General features: G+C 41.6%; 1 protein-coding gene across 2 annotated transcripts; it reads right to left on the bottom strand.

The window, feature by feature from the left end:
- Positions 1-3,042: 3,042 nt before the first annotated feature.
- On the bottom strand, positions 3,043-27,089 carry ADGRF4 (adhesion G protein-coupled receptor F4). 2 transcript variants are annotated; one of them, XM_027602992.2, is made up of 11 exons: positions 26,974-27,089; positions 26,053-26,092; positions 18,843-18,951; positions 17,789-17,843; positions 14,670-14,821; positions 13,679-13,930; positions 11,422-12,801; positions 8,913-8,954; positions 8,391-8,450; positions 7,102-7,158; positions 3,043-3,530 (listed from the first exon to the last, which is right to left on the bottom strand). In XM_027602992.2, exons 3-10 carry the CDS (start codon positions 18,927-18,929, stop codon positions 7,111-7,113), a joined length of 2,076 nt encoding a protein of 691 aa, XP_027458793.1. In that variant the 5' UTR covers positions 18,930-18,951; positions 26,053-26,092; positions 26,974-27,089; the 3' UTR covers positions 3,043-3,530; positions 7,102-7,110. The 2 variants fall into 2 exon arrangements, with proteins under 2 accessions (XP_027458793.1, XP_027458792.1); XM_027602991.2 differs by having other exon boundaries at positions 3,043-3,762.
- Between the last annotated feature and the right edge of the window lie 581 nt (positions 27,090-27,670).

A 27,670-nucleotide genomic window follows, 5' to 3' on the forward strand; every position in this document is an offset into this window, starting at 1 on the left:
ACTCTGGGGACTAAAAGTCTGAGATCAAGGTGTTGCTGGGCCAGTTTCATCTGAGGCCTCTCTCCCTGACTTGCAGCGGCTGCCTTCTCTCTGCATCCCCACATGGTCTTCCCTCTGTACTTACCAGTGTCCTGAGGTTTTCTTCTTATAGGGACACCGATCATGTTGGTTTGGGCCCACCTTTATGACCTCATTTTAACATAATCACCTCTAGAAAGGACTTGTCTCCAAGTACAGTCACATACTGAGGAACTGGGGGTTAGGACTTGAACATAGGAATTTTTAGGGGACACAACTGGCCCATAACAGCATGTGGGAAGGGCTCATGCTTTCACTACCATTTTGTAGACAGAGAAACTGAGCCCAGGATGTCGATGGCTCTGTGCACAGCTCACATTACCCATCTCAATGGTTTGTCTTCTTAACTGTAATGGGAGTGTCCAGTCGTCTCTCCCCAAGGAACCCTCTGTACACTCATTAGTTTTAGCACGGCAGAGCCCGCACCACTGATCTTCCACGAAGCTTGCTTTGAATTGTGGAATTAAGTGACTAAGTTGTTCAAGAACGGAATTTATCTTCTCCATTGCTCTGAGAATTATTGTTATCCTATACACAGGCCTTCGCTCTCTTGCGCCAGACTCCAGATCCAGTTTTAATTGTCGTTCCTGAGGCAAATCACTCGCTCTCAAACCCTGTCCCCATTCCTATCCTGTGACCAGGCCAACCCATGAGAAGGACATATGAAGCCCTCCTCCGGCTATTGCTCTTGAGCCCAGTGAAAGTCCTAGTATGTAAGCCCTCGATTTCCCTCTCCAGTCCCCACGCGTGCCCCGCCTGCCACACAGAGCCAAAAACACCTTCAGAGGAAAGCAGAGTACTCACACTCCCATCCCCAGACAAACAGAGGGATAGGAAAGGGGAACTAACTTTTCTCAAGTGTCTCCCATCTGTTAGACATGGAGGAAGGTGCATTTATAGACATCACCTTCTGCACTCTGCACCGGACCATAAGATGTGGTTTAGATTGCCCCGATTTCATGGATGAGCATTTTATGGAGACCCCTAGTGGCTAAATTGCCTGTCCAAGTCACCCCGTAGAACGTAGAAAGGACAGAATTGAAACACACATCTGACTGTTCAAAACCTGTCTTCTTTCCACTGGCCCACCCTGCGTATGTATGAGGGGTATTACAGAGCCAAGCCCCCAAAATCCCCAGGCCCAAAGGCTGAGATGTTTACAGTCCTTACTCCCTGCATGTCAGAGCCCATTCCTGTGTCTGAACCAAAGTTCCATCCACTGTCTTAAAATGTCTTGTGCCCCTTGATGGTCTCCTGCTTACTGTGTTTCAACATTCTTCATGTGTTTTATGAGCTAAAATCTTTCCTCTGCTGGTCCTCAGGTCCTGCACTGAGGGCTCTTTGTTCTTAGCAGGCACCCTCCCAGGGGAAGTTGAGGGATATAAGTTCCATTCTCTGCTTGTCTCTTTCAGTGTTTCCACTCCTTGACTGTGTCCCAGGGATCCTGCATCTGTCTGGAAACCAAGTCCCACTCCCAGAGCAGATTGTTACCTTTTGAAGAGCTGGGATGGCAAAGTGGACACCAAATAAAAGCCACCCCTTCTGTTTGTCATGCAAACTTCCAGCCACACCTCTAAATGGAATAAATGGGATTTGGGAAGTTGGGAAGAGATGATAAAATATCACCTGGCCACATAATGCAGTTGAAAAGTGGATTTCTCTGGGCGCTGGGCGACCCAGTTGGTTAAGTGCTCAGCTCTTGATTTTGGCTCAGGTCATGATCTCAGGGTTGTGAGACTGAGCCCAATATCAGGCTCTGCTCTCCCTCTGCCCGGTACCCACCCCTCCTTCTCTCTCTAAAACAACCAAAAAAAAAAATAGAAAAAAAATGATTTCTTAATGGGAGTAGAACCATTGAGTCACTGAGTTGTGTTCAGAGATGAGAATTACCAGAAGGGAAAAGTTCCTAGGAGAAAATTTGTCTTTAAGCTGAGCTCATCAGGGCTGATATTTCTGCCTAAGATTCATGCCTGGATGTACCTAATGCCATTTTTCCCATAAGTTCTGCAGGTTTTATTACCTGTTTGCATAGTGTGATGGTTTTTAAAAATGCTTGTGTTCTCCTATTGCAGAACTGACTACTCAGCATGATGGTTCCCCTAATATGCACTAAAAAGATGGAGAGCTTGGGAAAATATGGAAAAGAAAGGAAACTAAATGCTATTATCATAGGAAATTATTAATTTGACCTTGATACAATACCAAGTAAATCTACCAAACTAAAGGCAATTATTTGGCTTGGAATTACATGATGCTCTGGGATTTCTAAATCTCAGGGGGTTGAGAGAAGTAAAACTTGTTTTCATAACTCATTTGGCTAGAGTCAAAAAGGAAATATGGGCCAATAAATTAATGCTCAGGAAATTTTTACAAATATAGAAGTTAGATTCATGTCCCTCAATATAAATAATTTATTTTAATTTTATGAAAGGCGTACTATGTCAAGTTGACTCAAAATTTTCATCACTAAAATAATTACTATTTGATTTGAAACCAATCCTTATCTTGTTTCTAAACTACCAACACTAAAGGTTCTGAAAGCAGGCCTGCAAAGAGGTACTTGTGTGTGTGTGTTGTGAAAAAGGGGTGAATGGCCTTTATAACTTCTGCTTTGATCAAATTGCCCCCCCCCCCCACCAACACACACACGGCCATTTTCAGCCCTACCGACTGGCTGGCTGCTTAAAACCAAACTGGCAATAGAAATTTCACTGAGCATGCCCGAAAGTAGTGCTGTTTGCCAAATATTTCCAGGTCCTCACCTTATAAGTACATGGTAGGATTACATTCCTGGGCCTCCTGTGTATCTGGCCAATGGGTTGAGGTAGATTGATAAAAGGGTTGTACCCAAGAATGTTGTGGTACCAATGGGACCATCCACCTTTAATGAACTCACACATGAGCAAATTGTGAAAAGTAAATGTTTTTATTTTTTATTTCTAAGATTTTTTTATGTATAGCGGTTTAAACACCCACAGATACACATATACACACATACACACACACATAATAATAATAATAATATCTACAAGAATATTTTTAAGTTTCACAAATGAGGAACCTAAAGTCCTAGGAGCTAAATTATTTTACTTGCGGTCTAAAATAGACTAAAATCAGAAACACATTTAAAAGCCCTCTTAATTCTGTTCCCTATCTTTAGGAAACCTACCATGACTTAACTGTCTCCAAAGTAGATTTGGTGTTTCTGCTGCCACCCCCCCCTCCACTCCCATGCCCGCCCCTACCCCTAACACTGGATCTAACTCCTGTCCCCCAAAGCAAGCAGGATCCATGCACAGTGACAATGGCTGGGTTTATGGAGCCACAGGGCAGGCCTTGCGCGCGAAAGCAGACCTCATCCAGTAGAGCCCCAACAGGTCCAGGCTTGTCCAGGAGCTGAGAAAATGGCTTGCTGTCTTAATCTTGCCAAGGTTGACCAAGAAGCCAGGCTCCTGAAAGTCATGGGCCAAAGAGTCAGTGGTTCTAGCTCCTTCAAGCCCAGTCACCAAACGTCATTCTCACTTTTCCCTCAGCAAGCATTTTCACCCCTGACAGCTTAGGTGTCACTCCTGGCCGGAAGAGAAAGTCTTCCGAGGAAGCTCCGTTGTCCCTCATTCCAGCCTCCCTCTCCCAGAGCTTCACTCTCAGTCCAGGACACAGAACGCCCATGAGGAATGGAGCAGCCTAGGCAAAATGGTTGGAACACACGTTAACAGGAAGAACAGTTGGCATTTACTGATAACTTAATTTGAACCAGGCATTATTTTATGAGTTCTGAATATGTTAGCTCATTGAATCCTGAAACCATCCTGGGAGGTATGTACGATTATTAGCCCCATTTCACAGATGAAGAAACAGAGGCACAGAGGCATTGAGCTATTTCCTCAAAGTCACACATTAGGAAGGTTATTCTCCCATCTTCCTTTTTCTGTGCCCTCTACCTTCTCCATGCTGCTCCCTCAGCCCTAAACTCATTGCTCAGAGCCCTCTCTCCCTCTTCGGCTGCCTAAGCTTGGCCTCTAGAATGACTGCTCCTCTGAACTTACAACCTTACATAGAAAACCGTGTTGCTCCTCTCGTGGCATTTGCTCAGTCTCATGTCTCACTGTGGAATGAAGAGTTCTGCATCCTTGGAGGTGAGTTCAGGCATAAACAAATATGTGGAAGGGATTTTACAGGAACTGAAGAGACTTCCTGGTGACACTGGAATAAGCCTGGGGAAAACAGGCTGTTTGCGTCAGAGTAAAGGCCCGCCCTTCATATGAACAGCAGAGGGCGCTGTGCAGCTGTGACTTCATAATAAGTATGCCCTCTCTCTCCCTCCCTCCTCTGTCTCCAGAATGGGATTCCCCCAATTAGAATCTATACCGGAAGCAAACTGCTGGGTTTTCATATCTCTGCAGTCCTTCCATGATCTCAAGACCTCCTGACAAACCTTTCCAAACCTTGTTTCTAACAGCGATCAAACCTCAGGTCACTGGGATATGAGGAGCTTCCACCCATGCTCAGGGTCTCAAGTCTCTGCAAGTCCAATTCTGAGCTCCGGCCCCCTGTCTCACAAATGGAATTCTGCCTATCTCCTCAGACCCCATCAGTCTTCAATTCTGTGCTCTGATTTAAGGTCTGAAATACTGCCTTTTCCTTGTGGGTTAGCCCTGCCTTGAGCTACCAAACACCCCATGTTGCTGAGCTGTAATTCTGATCTTGATCCACAGCCGGAGCCCTTCTCTCTCTCTCTGCTGAAAGACCTCCCTGGTGCTCCTAGGTCTCCATTCACTTAGAGTGAATTTCCCATCCCTGATATCTAACTTGTAGCCCCCCTAACATGGTCTGCCCCGGTGTCAGCTGCTGTTCCTGATCCTTCTGGTTCCACGTGCATCCAGATGTAAAAAGCACAGCTACAATTACTGAGAAAATTCAGCAGGCACAGGGTCACCTATGAAGGATACGCTGAAAAAAATGCAACCCTCAGTTCATCCCCCACCTCACAGGTTCAAAAATAGAAGCTGAAGAATCACCTGGTGAGGATTTCTTTGGGGAGTTGGTAGTACACTCCCACCTCCTTCCTACACTTTCCCGCAAGTGCCTGTCAAAGCTTTGTGCGCCTCCCCAATCACAGTAAGGAGTGTAGTCCAGATCCTTGGGTCTACCGGTCTTCTCCAGTTTTTATTACAGCCACCCAGGTACGCCCAAATAGCTGGAGATTAGACTTCAACCCTGCCTCTCTTCTCTAGAATGGCTAGATTTAGTATCCCCAGGAGGCAGAGTCTCCTCCACCTGACAAACTTCCTAAAGCAGGTCAAACTGGGACCTTAATGGAAAGGTCAGCTTGCACAGGTCGTCTGAATTACCTCTTGATGAGTGACTCATCAAGAGATGTTGTAGTGATGTTCCACTATGGAGGAGCTCTATGGACTAGAAAATGGGCAGAGGTGGGAGAGTTAGCCCTTTGAAAGGACTACACTATCCCTCCTCCCCGCTTTTAAAGATCTAATATAAAAACCCAAATGTGAGAGGATGATTAATTGAGAATAATATGCTGGTGTTTTCCCAGCACCCCACACATGCCAGTGTGTATGACAAAGCCCTCTTCCTTTCCCTCCCTTGCCCCGGGACCATGAACCAATGTCCCGCAACAGCACAACATGAGGTTTGTAGGATCTGTTTCTAACACAGCGGGTCCCCCAAGAGTTCTACCAACTCAGAATGTCTTTGATTCCATGAGATTCTTTCAACTCTCTGCTTTGCCCATTGTTCGCTACCTGGCCCTGACTCTGAGACTCATCTATATCCATGTACAAAGGCCAAGAAAACTCTCCAAGACAAAACCACACTAAAATTGATCACCCCTGCCCACATCTCCCTACTACCTCTCAGGCTCCCGGCTGCCATTTTGGTACTAATCTCCCCTTCACAGATGCCTAATACTTGTTTTCTCCTAATTTCATGTGTAGAAATATGTCTCAGAGGTTAGCTGTTAGCTAACTCGCTACAATTCTACCCACACCCCCTTAGGGATGATTCTGGGCTCCAACTTCATTATGGAGAGACAGGCTTGTTGCTTTGTGATTTCAATCAATTAAGTCTTCCTTCTCAACAAGGAGACACTTATAAGTGTCACCACTCACTGACAAGATGGAATTAGGGTGTGTAAGTGCTATAGACAGCAAGGGTGTATCCCCTATCAGTGTAGATGTGATGACATCATCCTCTCACTGAGGAAAGAAAAGTATGCTTAAGATTTGGTCATATAAGAATAAAAAATACTAACTCAAAGGTTTATATTGCACCCCAATGTTTATAGCAGCATTATGTACGGTAGCTCAATTATGGAAACAGCTCAAGTTTCCATTGACTGATGAATGGATAAAAAAGAAGTGATATATAATACATATATATATATATATATATGTCATAAAAAAGAATGAAATTTTGCCATTTTCAATGACATGGATGGAGCTAGAGAGTATTATGCTAAGTGAATAAGTCAGAGAAAGACAAATAGCGTATGATTTCACCCATATGTGGAATTTAAGAAACAAAACAAATGAACAAAGGTGGATAAAAGAGAGAGGGAGGCAAACCAAGAAGCAGACTTTTAACTATAGAGAACCAACTGATGGTGACCAGAGGGAGGTGGGCAGGGGGATGGGTGAAATATGTGATGGGGATGAAGGAGTGCACCTGTGATGAGCACTGGGTGATGTATGGAAGTCTTGAATCACTATATTGTACACCTGAGACTAATATTACATTGTATGTTAACTAACTGGAATTTAAACAAAAGTTTTTTTAAAAAAGATTTGGACATACACACTGAGATGACATGGTTTTAAAGATGTGCATATTTTCATTTATGCACTGGGCAATAAAGAAGTTTCTAATCTCTGAAAGATATAGCCACCTGTTCCCTTCCCACCTCACTCCTGCATCACACCATAGGCACTAGTGTGCTCACAAGGGGCATTAAGGAGTTTGTCACAACTTGAAAGTGAAGCTTCTCCTTCAGTTTTTAATACTCACATCTCATCTTCAACGATTCATTAATTTAGATCCATTGGTTGGGCTTAAAGATGCATTCTAAATGGAAAAAAAAAAGTAACAGTGATGTCAGTAAGTAATGTCATTGACAAAAAATGCATTTATATTTATGTATACGGCTGCCCAGAGATAAACACGTAAAAATGGGAACACGAAAAGAAGCATTCAAAATGACACAGCTACATAGAATTAAATTATATTTCATTGAACCTAACATTGTTAGCTGCATCATTATTTTTTTTAAAAGATTTATTTATTTATTTATTTATTTGACAGAGAGAGACACAGCGAGAGAGGGAACACAAGCAGGGGGAGTGGGAGAGGGAAAAGCAGGCTTCCCGTGGAGCAGGGAGCCCGATGCAGGGCTCGATTCCAGGACCCTGGGATCGTGACCTGAGCCGAAGGCAGATGCTTAACGACTGAGCCACCCAGGTGCCCCTGCATCATTATTTTTATGTTCCACTAAGAAAAAGAAAGAAAAAACTTGCCAATTAAATCATGACATGACACTGATTTTAAGATACAGTCCAATTTCAGAAATGTTAAAAGGTAAAGAAAATGCCTATCTTAGCATTGATGAACTAGGGTACCAAAAGTCATGCCCAATACTAGCTAACCGTACATGCGGACTCTCAAAGTGTTCAGAAAATGTTTTGTTGATTTTTAAGAAAGTAGTTTTTATTGAGAAACTGTTAGTTGAGTAAATGACTGTGTTAATATGGCAATGATGGCAATTTCAGTCGGTACCTTAAAAGACGGATAGCTTGGTCAAAGTCATCTTCAAGATCAATATGTATACATATACTTCAATCCAAGAATAGGGTTTACTGAAAAGAGTTCTGAGCAAGGAGAATGTGAATTCTCATGATTATCTGGGTGGCTTCAGGCAAATCTGGTAGGTACTCTGGGCCTTGATTTCCTTACCTATGAAATAACTAGGTTGGCCTAGAATCTCATTTCTAACTCATCTCTCATTTCCCAGCTCTGTTTTCTGAGTCTAGGATCCTGGTTTCATGTTGTCCCATCTCAATGGTCCAGATATCAAGTTGAAATACATCCAAGGTAGAAAATTCTCTTGAGACGTATATTGTACTGACCTTAAGCTTTAGCAGGATACTCTAAATTTGTTGAGTGAAGAAATGAAGGAATGACTGTATACCCTAAGAATTCTTTGCTAACAAATTCTGAATACTAAGCTACAATATTTGTCTCTGCATAACTCTGCTGAGGACACTGACCCTTCAGTATTAAGACTGAAACGGAGGGCTTACCTCTGCTGCCCTGGATCTCCCCTTCAGTGAAGACATCCTCATCTTCAAAGCATCTCTTATCTGAAGAAACAATGACAGTGAAGAAATGACAACATCCCCCAAACCCAAACCCATGTCTTGAAACTTCGAGACCACTACCCCTGGCAGAAGCAGCATCAGATGGCTTAGCATAGTGCTTAGCCAATAATAAGTCTTGGATAAAAGTTGAGGTGTAGTTATAATTCCATTTAGGATTAAAATTAAAGTTCTGGCTATTATAATTACATTTAGGATTAAAATTAAAATTAAAATTCCGGTATGGTTTTCATTCTTTTAGATACACTCACACACAGCCTTCTGTTGACTTAAGTCAACAAATGAGAGAGTACAGTTCTCTCCTTTCCTCCTCTCAGCTGATGCCTGAAGCACCCCCATAAACTCACCACCCCCATAGACCAGGCTTTCTGATCAAAACTGCTTCATCCCCCGGCTACCCTGAGCCACATGGAAATCTTTACAATGAGAGAAACAAATTCAAATTACCTTGTGGTCCATAATGGTTCCAAACAGCAAGATGAAGAACCCCTATGGCAAAATTCAACAGAAGTATGAGGGATGGTTTGGCAGACAACATCCCAACTGTAATTTTAATACCACTCTTCTAGATATCTTCAAGGACAGTTATTGGATATTAGAAACTTCAGCTTCTACTGATTCAGAGAAAATGCTTTGGCAAGTATTTTTTGTGACTGTATCTCAAAGAAAGAGGGTCACCTTCATTCCTGTGCATGACAGTTATTGATATTTATTGAAAGGCTGCAGACGTAGGATGGTGTTTCTCCACCTTATCACATCTGTTTACTTTCTTTCCAAATATTAAGTAGTTGTTCTTACTCATCATAACAGTAACATGACATAACATGACATGGAATCCTGTAGCTCAAAGTGACAATCATGGAAGGTTTCTTGAGAAGTGAAGCCTATTATTATAGTTTACTTTCAGTTGGGGGTTAAAAGTCATGAAACAGCAGGGTCTCTGAGCTGGTGAAATAAGTTTATGCATAAAAGAGAGAAAACTACAGAGATCTAAAAGACCAGAGTCTCTTCAAGTTTAAATTATTTGGTTACCTATAAAGTCACAATAATCGATAGCCAATCTTTTTAAATGGTGGAAGTTGAAGTTTAAGAAAATTCTGGATCTTGCTGTGAGAGTGGAAGGAAGGCCGGGTTTCCAAGGATAGTCTCATGGCAGAGAAACGCTAATCAGAAGACGGAAATTTTTAAATGTGAGTCACAGGAAAAGCTTGCTGAGAAAAGTTGGAGTGTATTTAACTAAAAGTGTTTCAGTATTTTTCTTTCTATCAAGAAAAGAGAAAAAGAGGTGATTCGGAAAAGAAACAGAATAAAACTTTCTGGGGTTTAATTAAGTTGCAAAGTAAAAAATAAAAAAAAAATAGAATGAGATCATTAGTCACCAAAGTAACTTCAAAAGTCGGGGAGATTTATGTCAGTCCAAGAGCTTTTGATCAAAAAACAAAACAAAACAAAACAAAAAACCAGCAACAACAACCATAAGTCAAATGTTTCTCTTTAAAGCCATGTAAGGCAAAGCGTGAAATGAATGTTCTCCATAGTTATTAAAGAAGTATGAGTAAGATATATAATTGATCTGAGCTGACATTTCTTAAAAGTCTGTTTTGTATTTTGTACCACATTTTTAAATAGAGTAATAGTGACACGTTAATAGGAATACATTCCTGCTTTACTAAGCAGTTATATTTATATATGTAAAGCAGTGGTTGGAAATTTTTTGTGTGTGTGAAGAACCAGATAATAAATATTTTTGGCTTTGCGGGCTACACAGTTTCTGTTAGAACTGCTCAACTTTGCCATTGTAGCTCAAAAGCAACCATAGGCAAAATGTAAACGAATGAGTATGGCTTTATTCCAGGAAAACTATTTACAAAAACAGGCAGCAGGCTGGAGTTTGCCAACCCCTGATTAAAAGCACAATTAAGGATATGAACCTGCCAAACTTGCTATTACTCATAGGTATGGAAAGCAGTCTGGCTAGTGACAGCTTCCCAAAAGTGCAAGTTCAGTAGCCAACATAGAGTAGAGCAACTATTAGAGGGATAATTTTGCCAAACCAAGTATGGTAGTACAAGAAAAGAAAAGAAAAGAGAGATGATCTCAAATTCGTATCTTTATCTTACTAAGGAGATGGGTGAGGCCCAGAGAAAAGTGACATTTCTAGGATCAGGCAACATGCAGCAAGATCCATTTCAATGGGGCGCCTGGGTGGCTTAGTTGGTTAAGCAACTGCCTTCGGCTCAGGTCATGATCCCGTAGTCCCGGGATCGAGTCCCACATCGGGCTCCCTGCTCAGCAGGGAGCTTGCTTCTCCCTCTAACCCTACCCCCTCTTGGGCTCTCTCTCTCACTCTCTCTCTCAAATAAGTAAATAAAATCTTTAAAAAAAAAAAAAAAAGATCCATTTCAATGAAGAACAACCGAGATTTATTTCACAGGAAAGAGCCATGAGAACTCCCACCTGGTTAACACTCAAAGAGAAAGGCAGGTCCTGTCTCGTCATACTATGGAAAATGATTATTTCACTGAGTTCCCAAATTGCTTGAGAAAGGATAAAAACTTCTTTGTTTTGAGGCATACCATGTGAGTGTAGACTCACACATCTTTGACCAAAGACTGGTCCTCTATAAGTGAAGGTCATCTTCTTCTGACACTGAAACTTTAGGAGGGACACAGGTGGATCAGTTGAGGAGAGAAGGAAAGAGGTTCCCACCCAGTCAGCCTGATCAGCTAAATCCAACTTGACAATCAATAGGGTGAGAGATGCCACAGCTGAATGTCTCTAAGACATGGAAAGAAATGAAAGGCACATTTTGTATTCTATATTTTTCAATCATAGCCATTTTTTTGTCATATAGCCAGAATAGCAAATTATAAAATAAAATAAAAGTAATATCTTACAAATAAAATACTAATTAATAAAATTAATGAATAAAATAAGTCTCTCTCTCGGTACTTACCTGGAAAGCATTGAGAAGGGCAAAGATTATATGGAATACCAAGGAAGTGCCTTCTAGAAGTGTAGCTACTCCAAAACCCCAGGTCAGTCCCAGCAGTGGGGTGAGGATGGCAACATTTTTGCTGATCCTCATAATTATGGCCAGATCCTGAGACTTAGAACTGCCAATAGAGGGCCTCTGAGTGTTGACAGCAACAACCAAAACCACCACAAGATTCACGGCCACAATGACTAAGGCTGGGACGGCAAATGCTAAAAGGGCTTTGGTATTGTCCCAGTTAAGCCAACAGGCATCGGGTCTCATGTAGCCTTTCTCTGGCACTGTGACAGCAACTGTGGTGCAAGCAATGACCAACGGGCAACCATAGCCAACGGCAAAGCCAATGGCCATCATGCGGGATTTCATCATCCTACGGAAAACAACCAATATTCCATAGATGATGAGCAGTGCTTGGAAGAACATCCAGAAAAACAGAGAGAGGTAGAAAAAGTGGCTGAAAAATGTCAGTGCAACACACCAGTTGGAGTTCTGGGCCTTTTTGTGAAAGTTAGAGTTTATGATGAACCACACGTTAGCAATCAGGAGCGACACAGCTATGTTCACGATGCACACGTGACGTATGTATGATATCTCCGTCACAACCACCCGGGACCACACCACGGCTTCGATGATCAGGCAAAGAATCAGGCTAAAGATGGAGATGCTGAGCCCAATGCAGGTGATGTAGTCCAGGACTTTGTTGTCTATAGATTTGGGGGACATTAGAATGGAAAAGGACATCACCATGTTGGTGTAGTTACACAAGCATTTCACCTTGTTCATGATCTCCAACGTGGTTTCACAGGCATTCTCATCCCACCTCCTTTTCCTCGAGTGCCAGCCAACACACTGTGCCCTGGCACTCCGGGATTTGTTGATCTTCTCGAAGGTGAATAAGACTTGCTTCAATCCTTCTGGCAAAATCACTGAAAGAACGAGACCATTTACAGGTCTAGGAAGACTCACATTTTGCAAGTGGACTTCCTTCAGTATGGCCCCCAAGGTGGGAAAGGCTATGCTGATGGCTTGGGATGCATTTGGTGGCAGGTTCCACAGCTCTTGCCTGGGAATTTCTATCATTCCTAAGATACCCTCTGTTGTACTGTTCATGCTTGCGGAGAAATTGAACTTTTCCTCTGAGGTATTGTGGTTGATGCGAAGCCCTTTTGCCTGAATGAAGAGTTCATCCGCAAGGTTCTCAGATTCATTGCGGAGGCGGAGTTGCCTTGCAAACAGATTCACTGACTGCAACAAATCCGAGCTGGTATTTTTGTCTGGAATGAAAGCCCAGTTTGAAATGGCTGCTGTGTCAAGGATGTGGTTGGCCACTTCACTATAACTCTGCAATGGAGAAAAAATGGAAATTATGCTAAGGATTTACACATTATTGTAGAAAGTCAATTTCTAAAACCTGCAATTTCTGAAGATCAAGTGATCGGATCTTATTTGACATATTGCTCTTCAAATTCACTGTTTATTAGAATCTCATGCTGAGAGATGAGTCCTTCAGAGAGGGAAGTAAAGTAAAACAATGATTAAAATAAAATAAAAATCATAGGTAAAGTTTACCTGCTTTATTATGGGCCCCAGGGCAGCATTTCCAAAACGCAGTCTTTATAACCCAAGATTCTCATGAGATATTAATGATTGTCTAATGGAGGGAATTGGGGGTAGATTCTATAAAAACCTAAGTTTGAGAAATACTGCATACTGTATTTCTATAACCCCCCCCTTTTATAAAGAGGGTCAAACCTCATTAACACGTGAAAAACTTTAAAAAGTCCTGCCAGAAGGAAACCTTGCTTAACGTTGTTTAACCCAGAATTCCTACATCTGCTAGGTACAGATCTCCCTTTTAGAAACGGAGCCTCCATTAACATTTCTCCAAATAATTACATTCTACAGAATGAAATTTGGGCAACACTGGAGTAGACACAGTCTTGCTCACAGCCATCCTTTTTGGGACATTTTCTTGAAAATAGTAAGTCTGTACAAAAACATGTGTTAAAAATGTGCTAACTTCTTGAAAACTTACATAAACTAGAGTGAATCAATATGCAAAAATGAAATAAAAGGCCTATCCTTGTTGTTACGGTTGTTGGGGCTGTCATATTTTGGACCCTGAAAAGTACATTTGAAACTGTTAAAAGGCAAGATTTGGTTTAAAAAAAAAAAAAGGAAATCTGTCAGTTTTTTTAACGAAATTATCAAAGTATACCTTCATTTTCTCTTGGGTAACATTATCAGACAAATCTGTAGAAATATTTCTTAGTAACTGCACTATAAATGCAATGTTTCCAGATGTGGCTTCTGATGATTTCACAACATCGAGTATGCAGGCATAATCAATTGGACAGTTCCTGCGGATTCCTTGAGCTACACTCTCCACGGGCTCTGGCACTTGAAAGTCAAGAATGTGCACGGGTATGGATGATGCTGCTAGAGAAAGGCGTGATGCACTATTGAAGTCCTGCTTAAAAAAAAAAAATTGTTCAAAAATGATTAAGTACCTAACATATGTCAGAGTAAAGGAGCTAAGGCACCAATATACCACGTGGGGAAAACACAGAAGCCAGTAGTCCTAAAAGGGGTTTAGATGCCAAGAAAGACAGAAAGAGTAAGATGGAGTCACACACAAATGAGAAGTTCCACCAAAATTCCCACTGAGATCAGCATACTGACGTATTGCTTTCAGGACAGTGGTTTTAACTCAAGTGTGATAACAAGACAGTTTTCTCCAGAGATGTGGAGAAATGTTAAAATCAAAATCTGTCTACTTATTTTAATTTTTTGAAAGGGGAGTCTCATGGAATTTGTGTGGGGGGGTGGATTTGGAGGCTGGCAGTTCAAAGAATACTAAATTGCAATTTCAAGAAGTTTAGAGTTCACTAATTAGACAAAGGTACACATAAATCCATCTTCAGAGCTCAAACTTTAACCTCAAAGCATTTACCAGTGGGTGAATGAGTTTCAGATCTATTTTTAAGAAAAGATGCTGAGAGGGAGAGAGATCTATTTTTAAGAAAAGATGCTGCGGAGAGTGTCTGAGAATTTGGGTAAGGAAGGAAGGAGAAGAGACAAATTTCACCCACTCTGCCATTTTCCCAAATCTAGATCTGAGATTGTTGCACCGAACAGAACACAGGAAAACGCCTCTACCATCTCCTGGGAAATTAGCCCTGGAAGCCAATAATATGCAAATGTGTCACCTTAAAGAGTGTTTCCACAGAAAGGCTTGTACATGTTTCAGTTGATTTTTGCCACTTGTTTTGATGACATGTAAACCTTATTTCTCCATGAAAGGGCTGAGCACAGGGCCGGCTGCAATTGGAAGCAGGGATGCAAGGTCCTCGGCATTTCTCTGAAAAGGAAAAGAGAGAGGAGGGGGCCTAATTAGCATTGCGGCGCTCTGATGAGGCAGCTGACTCATTCTAGGGATTTGGGGATTGCTTGCTTCCCAAAGGAGGTGACACTGAGCAGTGTCCTCAGCACCAAGTAAGGCATGCCAGGCAGACTGCAGCGCTGATGTGGAGGCAGAGTGAACTGCACACTCTGCCTCCACATGGAGAGGAGAGGTCGCAGGTCAGACAGAAAGGCTAGTTTAGAGCCTCTGAGGGGAGTGGGGAAAGAGATGAAGATGGGAGAAAAGCAGGAGTCAAGACATGAAGGACTTTGAATTCTGTGCAAATATAGGGGTTACCAGAAAATATGATTGGGTTTTTGAAGGATAATTAACAATAGCATAGAGTATTTAGTCTCACATAGGCTGATAATAAACCTCTAACTCCTGCCCAAAAAAAAAAAAAAATAGCATAGAGCAGAAAGCAATAAAATTTTCTATAAAGGCCCAGATAGAGTTGCCAGTTAAAATACAGAAAGCCCGGTTAAATACTAATTTTATTTTCAGACACAGTCTATTCTCATTATTTGCAGTAGTTACGGTCTATGGAGTTGCTTCCACAAACACCAAATGAGGGCAAATCAAGGCAGGTTCTTAGGAGCTTCTTCTCACAACATTTTTTTTTATTTTTTATTGTTATGTTAATCACCATACATTACATCATTAGTTCTTGATGTAGTGTTCCATGATTCATTGTTTGTGCATAACACCCAGTGCTCCACGCAGAATGTGCCCTCTTTAATACCCATCACCAGACTAACCCATCCCCCCACCCCCCTCCCCTCTAGAACCCTCAGTTTGTTTTTCAGAGTCTATCGTCTCTCATGGTTCGTCTCCCCCTCCGACTTACTCCCCTTCATTCTTCCCCTCCTGCTATCTTCTTTTTTTTTTCTTAACATATATTGCATTATTTGTTTCAAAAGTACAGATCCGTGATTCATCAGTCTTGCACAATTCACAGCGCTCACCATAGCACACACCCTCCCCAATGTCTATCACCCAGCCACCCCATCCCTCCCACCCCCCACCACTCCAGCAACCCTCAGTTTGTTCCTGAGATTAAGAATTCCTCATATCATTCTCACAACATTTTTATCAACTGATTAATATATGAGCTCATTTTACGTGTGTTTCTATTTAAAGACTTTATTTATGTTGTTGATTCATTAACATTGAACTCATGGCCAATAGCACCATAACTCATAACAGCATATGAACAAAGTTTATCTAACATGTGAATTTTCTCCTTAAGACACATCACAGTCTCCTTAGGAACACCAGACAGTGCTTCAGAACTACACTGAGGGCCATTTTAAACAGCAAAATCACAAAAACAAAAGCACAAAATGCAAAAAGTATGGTATTAGTAATGCCACCAAAAGAACACTTGTTTATAGTAGGACAGCTGAAACAAGAAGGCAGAGAGCCACCTTGTTTGGCTGGGAACTTGCACCTTAGCTAACTCAATTTTTCTTCTGTCTGTGAATGATCCAGAAAGCACTGTGAGCGGTGATTTAGGGCTTACAAATAAGTTTCAATGAACAGGAGAATTTACAAATACAGAATCCCTGAATAACAGGGATCAACTGAAAATATTCAGTTAAACAATGAATAAGTTTCTAGTGTTCATATGACCCATGCAATATCATTCATGGTTTATCTGATATTTAAGTTTAATGAGGCATTGCATATTTTTATTTGCTAAATATAACCACTCTAGACAGAGTGTAAATATTTTCAGCATTGTAGGCCATGTGGTCCTTATCAAAACTACTTAACTCTGCCTTTGCGACATAAGGCAATCAAAGACAATATGTAAATAAATGGGCATGGCTGTGTTCCAATAAAACTTCATTTCTAAAACCTGGTGGCAGGCCTAATTTGGTCCATGAGTAGAGCGGATTGACTTGAGGCAAGGAGCCCAAGAATGAAGTTGTCGAAGTATTCCCAGGAAGAACTGCCTTAGGATAGTGGTAATGGAATGAAAAGAAGTGGATCCTAATGGAAGCTAGTAAGGTGTTGAAATCAATAAGATGTGGTGACTAATTGTCTGTAAGTCAAAGGAGGCATCTATATTTATGGCTTGGACAGCTCTGCAGATGACTCCATTCATGGAGAAAGGAAACAAGTAAGTTTGCATTTTTCTTTACCACCTACCCACTGTCCCTGGTTTTGCAAGTTATTTAAGCTCAGTGCTTCTCAATTTCTTCATCCATACAGTTTGGAGGTGATGCCATAGTCTTGTTACAAACACTGAGGGAGCATTCTTTTAAGCACTTCAATCAGTGTTGCTATAAATGCTCACTGAAGGTTAGCCATCTCTCTTGCTCTTTTCTCAATTCCACATCTATGTAGAGATGTATCTGTTGCTAAAAATATACTTGGCAATGTCTGTGCAGAATCCAGTGATCTCTACTATTTGGGTAAGAACCATGTGATTTCACTATCTTACTAGTAATGATTATCTCCATAGTTTATCTCTGAGTTTCTGAGTGACCTGTCTCACCAACACAATACCTATCTTACTTACATCACTTCAGTAGACTTCTCAGCACCAGAGTGTTACGTACATTTAAGCATTCTGAAAATATCTTCGCATGAAGGAATGAATTCTTCCCTGTCCCCTCTTCTGTCTCTTGTTAGCTCATCAGTTCAAACAGATTTCCCTTTGGGGGCTTAAAGTGACCACTTGTCTTCTACTCTAGAATGCATGTGAATAGTTTGCCAACTTGGGTCATTGACTATGCCATGGATAATGGTATAGTTGTAAGAGAGTCTATCAATACTGGTAAACAATGAGAACTTGTTAGAGACTGTTATTATTCCAATTGAAAGCTTGTGGTCTGGGGACGTGCTCGGCAATGACCGTGCCCTTCATTTACTCTGCCCAGGCTCCATATGGAAGAAGACTCTTCTGTAGACACATACCTTGTATCCTTCCAGTCTTGAGTTTCCCTTCAGGATGTTGAAGTTTATCTCCATCCTGTAAAACATAAATTCCCAAAGGTCCTCTTTACTGTGGGACTCTCCTCTCTTATCTCAACGTAGAGGCTCCATGTGGAGATGAAGAGAAAATGTGTTGAGGACTCGTAAGAAAACTGCACCAGGTCCACGTGTGATGTCACGGGAATTTGCAGACAGAAGCATTGAGGTGAGCATAGATAGAGAAAAAACTCTCCTCTGAGGAGGGCTAGAACCTTGCCAGTGGTCAGTTGGCCCCTGAGGGTCAGGTTAGTGGATTGGGTACATATTTAGGAAAGCTTAAGTACCCAGGGAGAAAAGAGATGTAACAGTTAGACTGCTAAGCTGGTCTCCTTCTGTATTAACTGTGACTGAAATGGAGCTAATATGATCCACCAGATACCATAGATCCCCAGAGAGGAAGAAATGAGCAGACACTAGGAATAATCGTTAGGTGAATAGAATAGAATAGAATAGAATAGAATAGAATAGAATAGAATAGAATAGAATAGAATAGAATAGAATAGAATAGAATCGAATCGAATCGAATCGAATCGAATCGAATCGAATCGAATCGAATCACACTCTTTTGTAGCTATAAAGGGCTATAAAATATCTAAAAGAAAAAAAAAACACCCTTTATGTTATAGATAAGGAAATTAAAACTCAAAGAAGCAAGACAACTTGCATAACTAAGGAGAAGCAAAGTAAGGTCTAGAGCTGAAATGCTAACTGCCAGGCTGGTATTCCTCCTCCCAACAGCTGCCTGTCTACATTCTCCGTGGCTTGCAAAGTGATTTTTCTACTGTACTGTTGCATTCTGTTGCACCCTGCAAATATACTGTTGCAGGGCCCAGCCACCTCTCAACTTTTCTTTTTTCCCTTTAAAAAATATATCAGCAGGAGTAAAATTGTAGTCATTTGAAATTTTATTAAAGATTATGCTATTGATCATAAATTTAGCCATCTAGGAGAACTGACAGATTTCTCATGGGACCACCTGAGAATGGGTCAAACTTACTTTTATGTGGATCTTGGATCTATAGTGAGAACATTCTATGGCCAGAAATAACATTAAACAGCAAATCATGGTTGCCTGGGACTTCATTTTCACACATTAGGATCTTCACCTGCAATACAGAATGAAAGTGGATCCAGCTGGAGGTGATAAGGCCAGACAACACAAAACTTAGCCAACTAACCAACCCCTTGGTGACCCTACTGGAAAGATGTCCAAACCAAAACCTCCTGCTCCAAGAAAGGACCCCAATATCTACTTTCAGGCCAGCTAACATGTAAAAAAAGGGGAAGACTTTCTCTCAACTGTTAACTTGTCTACAAACAATAGACAGGAATGAGGGACGCAGTAGGAATGATGTATGTTCACCAATGAGTCATTTCTGATTATTTGATCCACAATTTTCTTTAATAGTAACATTTATCAAGAACTTTTATTTGCAAATCACTGTTCTGAGCACTTTCTTTGCATTAACTCATTTGATCAGATGGCCTACGACAGTATTACCATCTTCATTTTATCAGTGGAGAACTAAGGTACAAAGTGTGGAACAACTATGAGTCAAGGTCACTCATAAAAAGTGGTAGAGCCAGATGATGCAGCTGGAAAGCCAAGTTCTAGAACGGGACCTCTCAGCAATGGTACTATTGACATCTGGGGCTGGATAGTTCTTTGTTGTCAGAGGCTGTCCTGTAAATTGTAGGATGTGCAGTAACATCTCTGTCCTCAACCCACTAGATGCCAGGAACAGCCTCCTCCCCAGCTGTGACAGCCAAAAATGTCTCCAGACATTGCCAAGTGTGCCCTGAGAGAGAAAATTGCTCCCAGTTGAGAACTACAGAGGGGCAAAGGAGGTCAAGTAACTTAAAATGAAATGAATATACACTATTGTCTGTTACTGGAGCAAGCACTGAGACTCTCCCTTATAGATAGATCAACTATTATACAGAGAAACTAGAAGCATGAGAAGATAACTATTCTTTGGCCACATCTCTGTTTCTTGCCTTTTTCTTTTTTTAATATATAATTGACATGTAACATTATATTAGTTGCAAGTGTACAACATAATGATTCGATATTTGTATTTTTGTAAAATGATCAGTAAGTCTAGGTAACATCTGTCACCACACATAGTTACAATTATTTTTCTTTTGATAAAGCCTTTTTTCTTGATAGTTCCACCTTTCAAAGACAAATCTCCAAGAAAGCATCTTTACGATAGTTGAAATTCATCAACATCATCATGATCATCACCACCATACTTTTCTTACAGGATAGTGGAAACTAAGACCATTTATTGGAAACAAAGTTCCTTAGAACAATTTTCTGGTAGTACAAATGCAACACTTTAGATTCAGCATGAGCTAAGTTGTTAATCATATTTATGCTATTGAACTATTTGACCTTTGTTGAGCCTATTTTCTTTCTCATCCATCTCATAAAATGTGGGATGATTATTCATTCTACCAACCACCCTTTATCAAGTGCCTCCTATTTGCCAGGAACTGTGCCAGATGCTGGGGGTAGGGAAATAAAGGGTGCTGTCATTTCCATAAAGGATGTCCAGTGAGGAATGCAGACAAGTCAAACCAATAGTGAGAAGAGAGATCATCTACACACTGCAGCTAGTGAATAAGGCCAAGCAGAAACTGAGCCTCAGCAAACATAAATTCCTTTATGCTCTAATGGAGACAAACTAACTCTGATCCATCTAGGCTCACCAGGCAATCTGTGGCCAGGGAGCAAAGAAAACTCACTGATCAGGGATCAGAACTTTCCTGGGTGGAGTCAAGACTAAGATGGACTTTCAAGACTCCAGTGAGCCTTCACATGAGAGGATGAGCCAAAGATACTTACAGGAAGGCTTCCAAATTGTCTTTGAGCTTAAAATTCTTTGAGTACCTAACCAATGAACAGGGGGAAAGTATTTTGACTTATATTATCTTCTTGTAGAGCAAGTCTGAGCAAGGGAAAGGAAACATGGCAGAATGATGGGCAAAGTGTGGTAATGGATTGGCATAGTTGCTGGGATATGTGTGTGGAATTCAAGATCTTACATGAGTGGGTGGAAAGAAGTTCTCAAGTATGCAGCAAATTGGTGGATGGGCACACTAAGCAATTTGCAATATTAATATTATTTAGGATAGATTTTTAACTGTCCTCACAAAAGGAAATACCAGAAGAACCAGTATAAGTTGTCTTAGATATGTCTGTATGTTTCACATATACACCTGTGGCTTTCAAAAATTTTTTATCCTGACACAGTAATAAAACAGATCTTATATCATGACTCATTGTGTACAGACATATATATGTATGTATACAGGTATCCATATACAAAACTGGAAAAATATATGATTTTTATATTTCAAAAGCTTTTACGTATTACTTATCCTTCCCACCTATAAGCAAGACACTCTGCTGTGTTTGTGATTTTTATCTTGCATTCCACTCTATCTGACATTCTTTTGGAAATCGGTTGCCACCCACTAAATTGAATCCACAGCCCTCTAATGGATTGTAACCTGCAATTTGAGAAATAGAAATACAGACTAGAAGATTCATTTTCATTATCAAGTTGAAAATCATTCACTTCTCCCACTGAAGTGGTCCTTTTGGTCCTTTCTCTTTATTATTTTTCACAATTCTAACAAAATCTTCTTCCCAAGGTACATGCATTAGGGAAAAAAGATACTTACATTCAGAGCCAAATAATAGGACTAATACTAAGGGTAAATGCAATTCTCTTCCACCTAGAGAGCAATAGTTTGAAATGTACAATGAAAATGGGTGAAGACGAGCCAACAGGAGGCCACTTAAAAGTAATGATGCCTGCTATCTAAGGCTTCAGAAGGAAGCCTTTTACTGTCCACAGTTTTCAATACAAGAACTTCACTTAAAGTTAATCTTGCTGGAAGAAAGTCAGGCAGTTTGTACAATGATGTGATGTGATGTGATGTGATGTGATGTGATGTGATGTGATGTGATGTGATGTGATGTGATGTGATGTGATGTGATGTGATGTGATTTAGGAAGTCCAATACTTTTTTCCTGAGCAGTGCTAGGGCCTCTGTAAGTCCACAGCTCCCGAAAGTGTGCAGGGACTAAAGGATCTAATAGTCATGGCATTTTCTGTAGATCATTATGCTCTTTATGGAACATGATGAAATAATGACACATTCATTTTTTTCCTAAGAAAAAATTTACTAGCCAATCATTTATATGTAGTATGAAATCATAAGCATGACCTCAAGAAACACAAACTTTGAACTGAGCACAATTAGCTGTTTGGAGAGTTTTGGTTAATTAATTTGCTATTTCATCATTCTTGTTCTTATAGTCTGGTGTATGTAACCCATCTACCATTTTGTATGATAATTATATGGTAAAGTTCCTTCAACTATTACAATTGGGAAGGAGGGGATGTTTAATAATGTTACCCAAGAGAAGGCACAGCATTCTTATTTTTGCCTAGTTTGATTGGCAGTGATGGGTCAGATGGAGAAATGTTTTCAAGGTAGCTCCAAATGGGTTGTTTCTCTTCTCACCAGAAAGAGTAGAATGGAATCTGTCCCGTCACAATATAGATGGCTAAAGCCAAAAGCCAGAGTGTTCTGCAGAGCACACAATGAGCCAGAGCTTCAGAGCTCTGAAATGGGGAATTAAAAAATAAAAAAAAGTATATCCAGCATAATTCATAATCACAGGCTGATATTTTATAGGACAGAATGGAAGAGACATACTTAGATTCACCATTGATAAAGACTTAATAATTAAAGTGAACTTTGAGTTTTACATAATGCTGAATGAAAATTTTCTGCAAATATAAAGTATTTCTGGGCACCTGCGTAGCTCAACTGGTTAAGCGTCTGACTCTTGATTTTGGCTCAGGTCATGATCTCAGGGTTGTGAGACTGAGCCCCGCATTGGGCTCTACACTGGGCGTGGAGCCAGCTTAAGATTCTCTCTCTCCCTCTCCCTTGGCACTCCGTCTCTAAAAAAAAAAAAAAAAAAAAAACTATATATATATAAATATAAATACAAAAAATATATAGATAGATAGTATTTCTCCAATATCCAGCACAGTGTCTGCATGTACTAAGTGACCTCTTGAAAGAATGTAGAAAAGAACAAGGACACAAAATCTAAATACATGTGACAAGACTGGATTGTCCCAAAGAACATCGACAAAAACACGGACAGAACTGAAAGAGGCAGCTTTCAGATGTGAACCTAATCAAGGACAACTTGCCAGGCCCAGGGGTCTACTGGTTCCTAGTGAAGAGTGCTGGAGTCAAGGCCAGGTCCTCTCCCCCATGGAGAATCTGGAGTTATTCTATGTCTAGTATGCTTAAATAACCTTTACCTTAAAATACCATTTCACTGACTTCTGGCTTTGTAGTGTGTTCAGTTTAACAACAAAACTGTGTGTTTTCATAAAATCGCTACTTCTCGAAACCCCTGGGGTATGGTGGCAGAAAAATGCTTTGTTGGGAAGAACTGTCCCTGGCTATTTAAATCAAGATCCTAGTACCTGGTGGGGGATCATAAAAACAGTAAGCAGTAATCCTGACGGACTAGTGCTGCAACAAGGGGTACGTATACCTAGGGTTGACACATATTACGCGCCACTTATTTGCCAAGTTTGTAGCAGGCACCAAAGTTGAATTTTAAAAGAATGGAAGAAAAACTTGACCCTGAGGACATTTGTATACACTGACTTAAATGTTCTGTGATTTCAGGAAATCTGCCTGTTTTATTTAGTAAGGCAAACAATACAGAGTTTGGTGTCAACTGCAGTTGGCCAAGATATTGTGTCCTGAAGTGGGTTTCTGTGGAACACTGGTCTCGTGAAAGACTAAGGGGTTACACGGTCAGATCAGTTGGAGAAACCGTGTGTCCCAGCACCACCACCCCCAGCCCCTCACATATATGCAGACAGATAGCAGAGTTCCTGGGAATCCTTGTGGTAAAAAGACTTGTTTCACTCTGGTTATACCTAATTTACCTTATCCAAAGCGCTCTGGGGGATTTAAGGCTACTGCTCAAGGACCGCCCATCATCGTGGAACACGTGAATGTATCCAGACTCAGGCTCCATGTGCATTTGTTGGGCACCTGCCACATGCCAGCCCCTATGCTAATACTGCACAGGAGGTCACTCACCAGGACACAAAGTAGCATCTCAGAGAGTAACAGACCTGGCCTTAGGGAATCCTGAAAGAAGGAGGCAATGGCTAGGTCATCTTTAACAGTGAGAAGAGTCAGAATTATCCTGATACACGATGCTCTGGGTGGAGAGGTGAGGAAAGGCAAGCAGAGATGAGATGACCATGAGATGACCTTGAGATGTCTAGGATGATCCCAGGAAGGGGAAAGCAGACTCAGAAATGGATAATTAAAAAGAGGAAGAGAAAACAAGATGCAGAAGAACTCATGCCTGAGGCTTCTGTGGTGATTAGGTAAATAGTTCCCTGACATTTACAAAGAAACACGCCCTATGTCTTGTTCCCAAAGTACCTGAAAGCTGGCCTATTTCAGAGATAAAAGCAACCAAAAAAAAAAAAAAAAAAAAAAAAAAAAAAAAAAAAAAAAAAAAGCAACCAGCAACCTGGAATTGGCAGCTTCTCAGGTACCAGAAAAGTAGCATCCCAAATTCTTCCTCCCTGCTTCCCCAACCTGCCTCTCTTTCCCTCCATGCGTCCTCATAAAAGTGTGAATTGCCCACTACCATCCACTTTCATCTTTCACTTGATAATGAACAGCAATTCTAGGCCACCGAATGGAAGCCAGACTCTCTGCTCTAACAGAGTGATGACTTCAGAGAGAGAGAGAATAACCTTTGCTGGCCCCTGAGGCTGGGAGGACAATATAGCTAGACTTTAGGGTCCCAGAGGTCATGTCGCTCAGGATGTCCCTCCCCAGGGAATTCTTAGCAAGGGATGCTTCCCACACCACTGCCTGTGCTCTAAGCCCTGATGATAAGGGGTCAACAGAGCACAAGACTTAGTGCTTCCAGCCCCAGAACCTGAGAGAAATTGGCCCGCACCTAGCAGAGTAGACCAAAAAAAAAAAAAAAAACAGGTTGTCATTAGGAGGTGAACAGGAAGGGCTAGTTCTCTGTCCCCAGCACCCAGCAGAGTGTAAGAAACATAATAGCTACCCAGTCAGCATCTGTTGAATAAGTGAATGGCCCTCACAGAGAATGATACCAACTTCTGAAGTTTTTGTTTTAAAATCACAAGGCAACCTCTCTATCTCAGAGGGAAAGGCGAGCATATGTGCTACTCTAGATCCTTTTGGAACCCGATGATTTAAGTAGATATGCTCCCAGCCTACCTCTTTGTTATACTACCTGGAGCCTCTGTGCCAAAAGATTGTGAGGTCCTTTCTAGGTTCGGCAAGAGACAATGCCACGTCAGATGAGTGAGTCTGCCCCGGGCATGGCAGCATGAGCATCCTTTCTGCCCTGTCTCCACGGTCAGAACTCACAAGATACTTTCTTGGACAGACCTAGAAGATCCCAGCTGTTCGGACAACCATTTCCTATTTGTCCCACCTCCCTTGTACTAAGAGCTGGGTTTCTGAATGAGTTGGAATTAGTCTGCCTGGGTCCCAGAGCTTGTTTCTGATCTGCGCTAGAATGGGGTTGTAGGATATGAGTCATGGAACCGAGGCACTCCCCACCTGCCCGGACACGCTGTGCGAGGGCTAGCATCAGGGCTATCAAAGCAAATTAAAAAGGGTACAGCCTGGGAACGGTAACCGTAGTCAGGAAGGAAGGAATGCATGGGAAGCCGTGATCTCTCAAACCCCTCCACACAGAACACCCCAAGGCGAGCTGGACGAGGATGTTTGCCCACGAAGTGGACACTGCCCCAAAGTATTCCCCTCCATGAACTTCACCCCAATGTGAGAGGGAGGGCCCCTTCCACTTGTTGGCTCACCTTCTAGGCAGCAACCCACCTCACATTCATTGGCCAATCCCTTTGATGGGAAGGCCCAGTTCAGAAAGGTTAACTGAGGGTGAGGAACTTAGAGGCTGCTGACCCACATGTTGGGGTGTGTTTTGTTCCCCTCAGCTGAATTTCATAACCGTCCGTTCCGTCTACTCCGCTGGGGTAATTAGAGCTCTGATTATTGAGTCAGACGGCTAACCAAGTTGTTTGCGTGTTGCGTGGCCTCAGTAACAGAATGGATTCAGTCACTCTTACCAGTTGTCCCTTGCCATGGAAGAGCTGTTTCATAAAGAGCCTTGGGGGAAAGAAAGACAGGAAAGATCTATTAGAATCAGAAGCATCTTATCCTGGGCTATTTTAGATGGTTTCCAACCAATCTCTTTGTAGCTCAGTATCTTTTCTGAGAATAGCAGTCTGGTTCGAATACTGTTATGTTTGAAGAATCGCACAATTTCAGAGCTGGAAGCTATCTAGCCTCTCACCAGCTATCTTGAGACTTACATGATTTTAAAGTAATTGGTGAACTGGGCAATTGCTCGGCTCCAGGAAGAAAGCTCACTGGAGTGCTGACACACACACCCAAGAGCACCTTACGGCACACATCTGAAAGGCCACAACTGTCCTCAGAGGACAAGGGATATGGGTGATTAAATGGTGTACCGTAGACCACTCAAAACAAGGGTAGATGCCTTTGCAAAAAGGTTTTAGCCGTCACTGGAGGAAATGTTTCCTTTTAAGTTGATATAAAGACAGTTTTGTCAGCCCCACTATAAGAAAAAACGACTAACGAATGCTTTATCAAAATATATATACAACTTTACGTTCAGCCTAAAGGAAGGGAATTGAAAGCTGGTTTGTTTATCCACTTTATCAAGCAAAGGCAGGATCAGAAAAGAGTCCAATTGCCTGACAAAGTGCTTTGCATTTTCACTCCTAGGAGGGAGCAGTTAGATCCTGACAAATGACCTTTTAAAGAAAAACAAATGTAAAAGAGATCTAGGACATACTTTAACCTTGAGCTAGCCAATTTCTAAATAGTGTCAGGAAAGCTTCCTGCAGAATCAAGCATTCCAGAGGATACCACCATAAATCACACATTTTCCCCATTCCGGAATACATGCAATACCAACCCAGTCTTCAGTCGGAGGAAGGTTTGGTCCTGGCATGTGTACTCACCTCATGCAGGAAAGCTAGCAGCCCGGAGGGAGAGTCGGCACCGAGCGTCCGGCCGCTGTGCCCCACCATCACGGGTGCCTGCTTTTGCATTTCCCATGGTCCCCCCCTTCAGCCCCTGTGATCCCTCTTCTCCATTTTTGAAAGGGAAATCCAAGAGGCCCCGGTGCAAACCAGCCACTGGTTGTGAGAAGCCTATCTGAGAACTGTAAAACCGCCCGGGGTTTCAAGGCTTGTGTAAGTCTGTGATTCACTCCACGATGGGTTCATCAAGCACGCCTAAGAGAAATTACAGGTTTCTCCTGTCTGGAGTAAATCCATTATAATGAGTCACTTGTTTGTGCTTTAATTCCTCATCTTTATCTCAATCACATGAGACCGGGTTGCATCTACTGCACCGGTGTAATTAGAACACGGGATAAAATGCAAAGGTGGGCGGGCCACTGTGGACGCTGAGTTTTAAGGGCTATCAGAGTTTTGCCTGTGTCGGTGCTGAACTTGGGGAAAAACTGGCTAGCAAATGGATCGGTAAATCGTGATCTAATCCCTACCTTACGCCAAAGAGATTTTCGTTTTATTTTTTAATAACCGGGCCAAGAGTTCTTACTGAGCCTCGGGCCATGACCGGGGGCAATTCAGACACAGAAGGCGCAGTTATTAGGAAACTTCACATGGTCTGATTTCTGACAAGGTAGCCCGG

Source organism: Zalophus californianus, chromosome 7 (genome assembly GCF_009762305.2).
Source record: "Zalophus californianus isolate mZalCal1 chromosome 7, mZalCal1.pri.v2, whole genome shotgun sequence".
Lineage (NCBI taxonomy): Eukaryota > Metazoa > Chordata > Mammalia > Carnivora > Otariidae > Zalophus > Zalophus californianus.

What these genes read in the sequence shown, in the direction of transcription:
- ADGRF4 (XM_027602992.2), bottom strand. Translation starts at nt 18,929, where the DNA reads ATGAAGTCCCAGGCAACCATGATTTGCTGTTTAATGTTATTTCTGGCC. An exon ending in GATCCAAGATCCACATAAAA is followed by an intron (nt 17,844 to 18,842) that starts GTAAGTTTGACC and finishes TATGTTTTACAG; the next exon opens with GATGGAGATAAACTTCAACA. An exon ending in TTACCCAAGAGAAAATGAAG is followed by an intron (nt 12,802 to 13,678) that starts GTATACTTTGAT and finishes TCTCCATTGCAG; the next exon opens with AGTTATAGTGAAGTGGCCAA.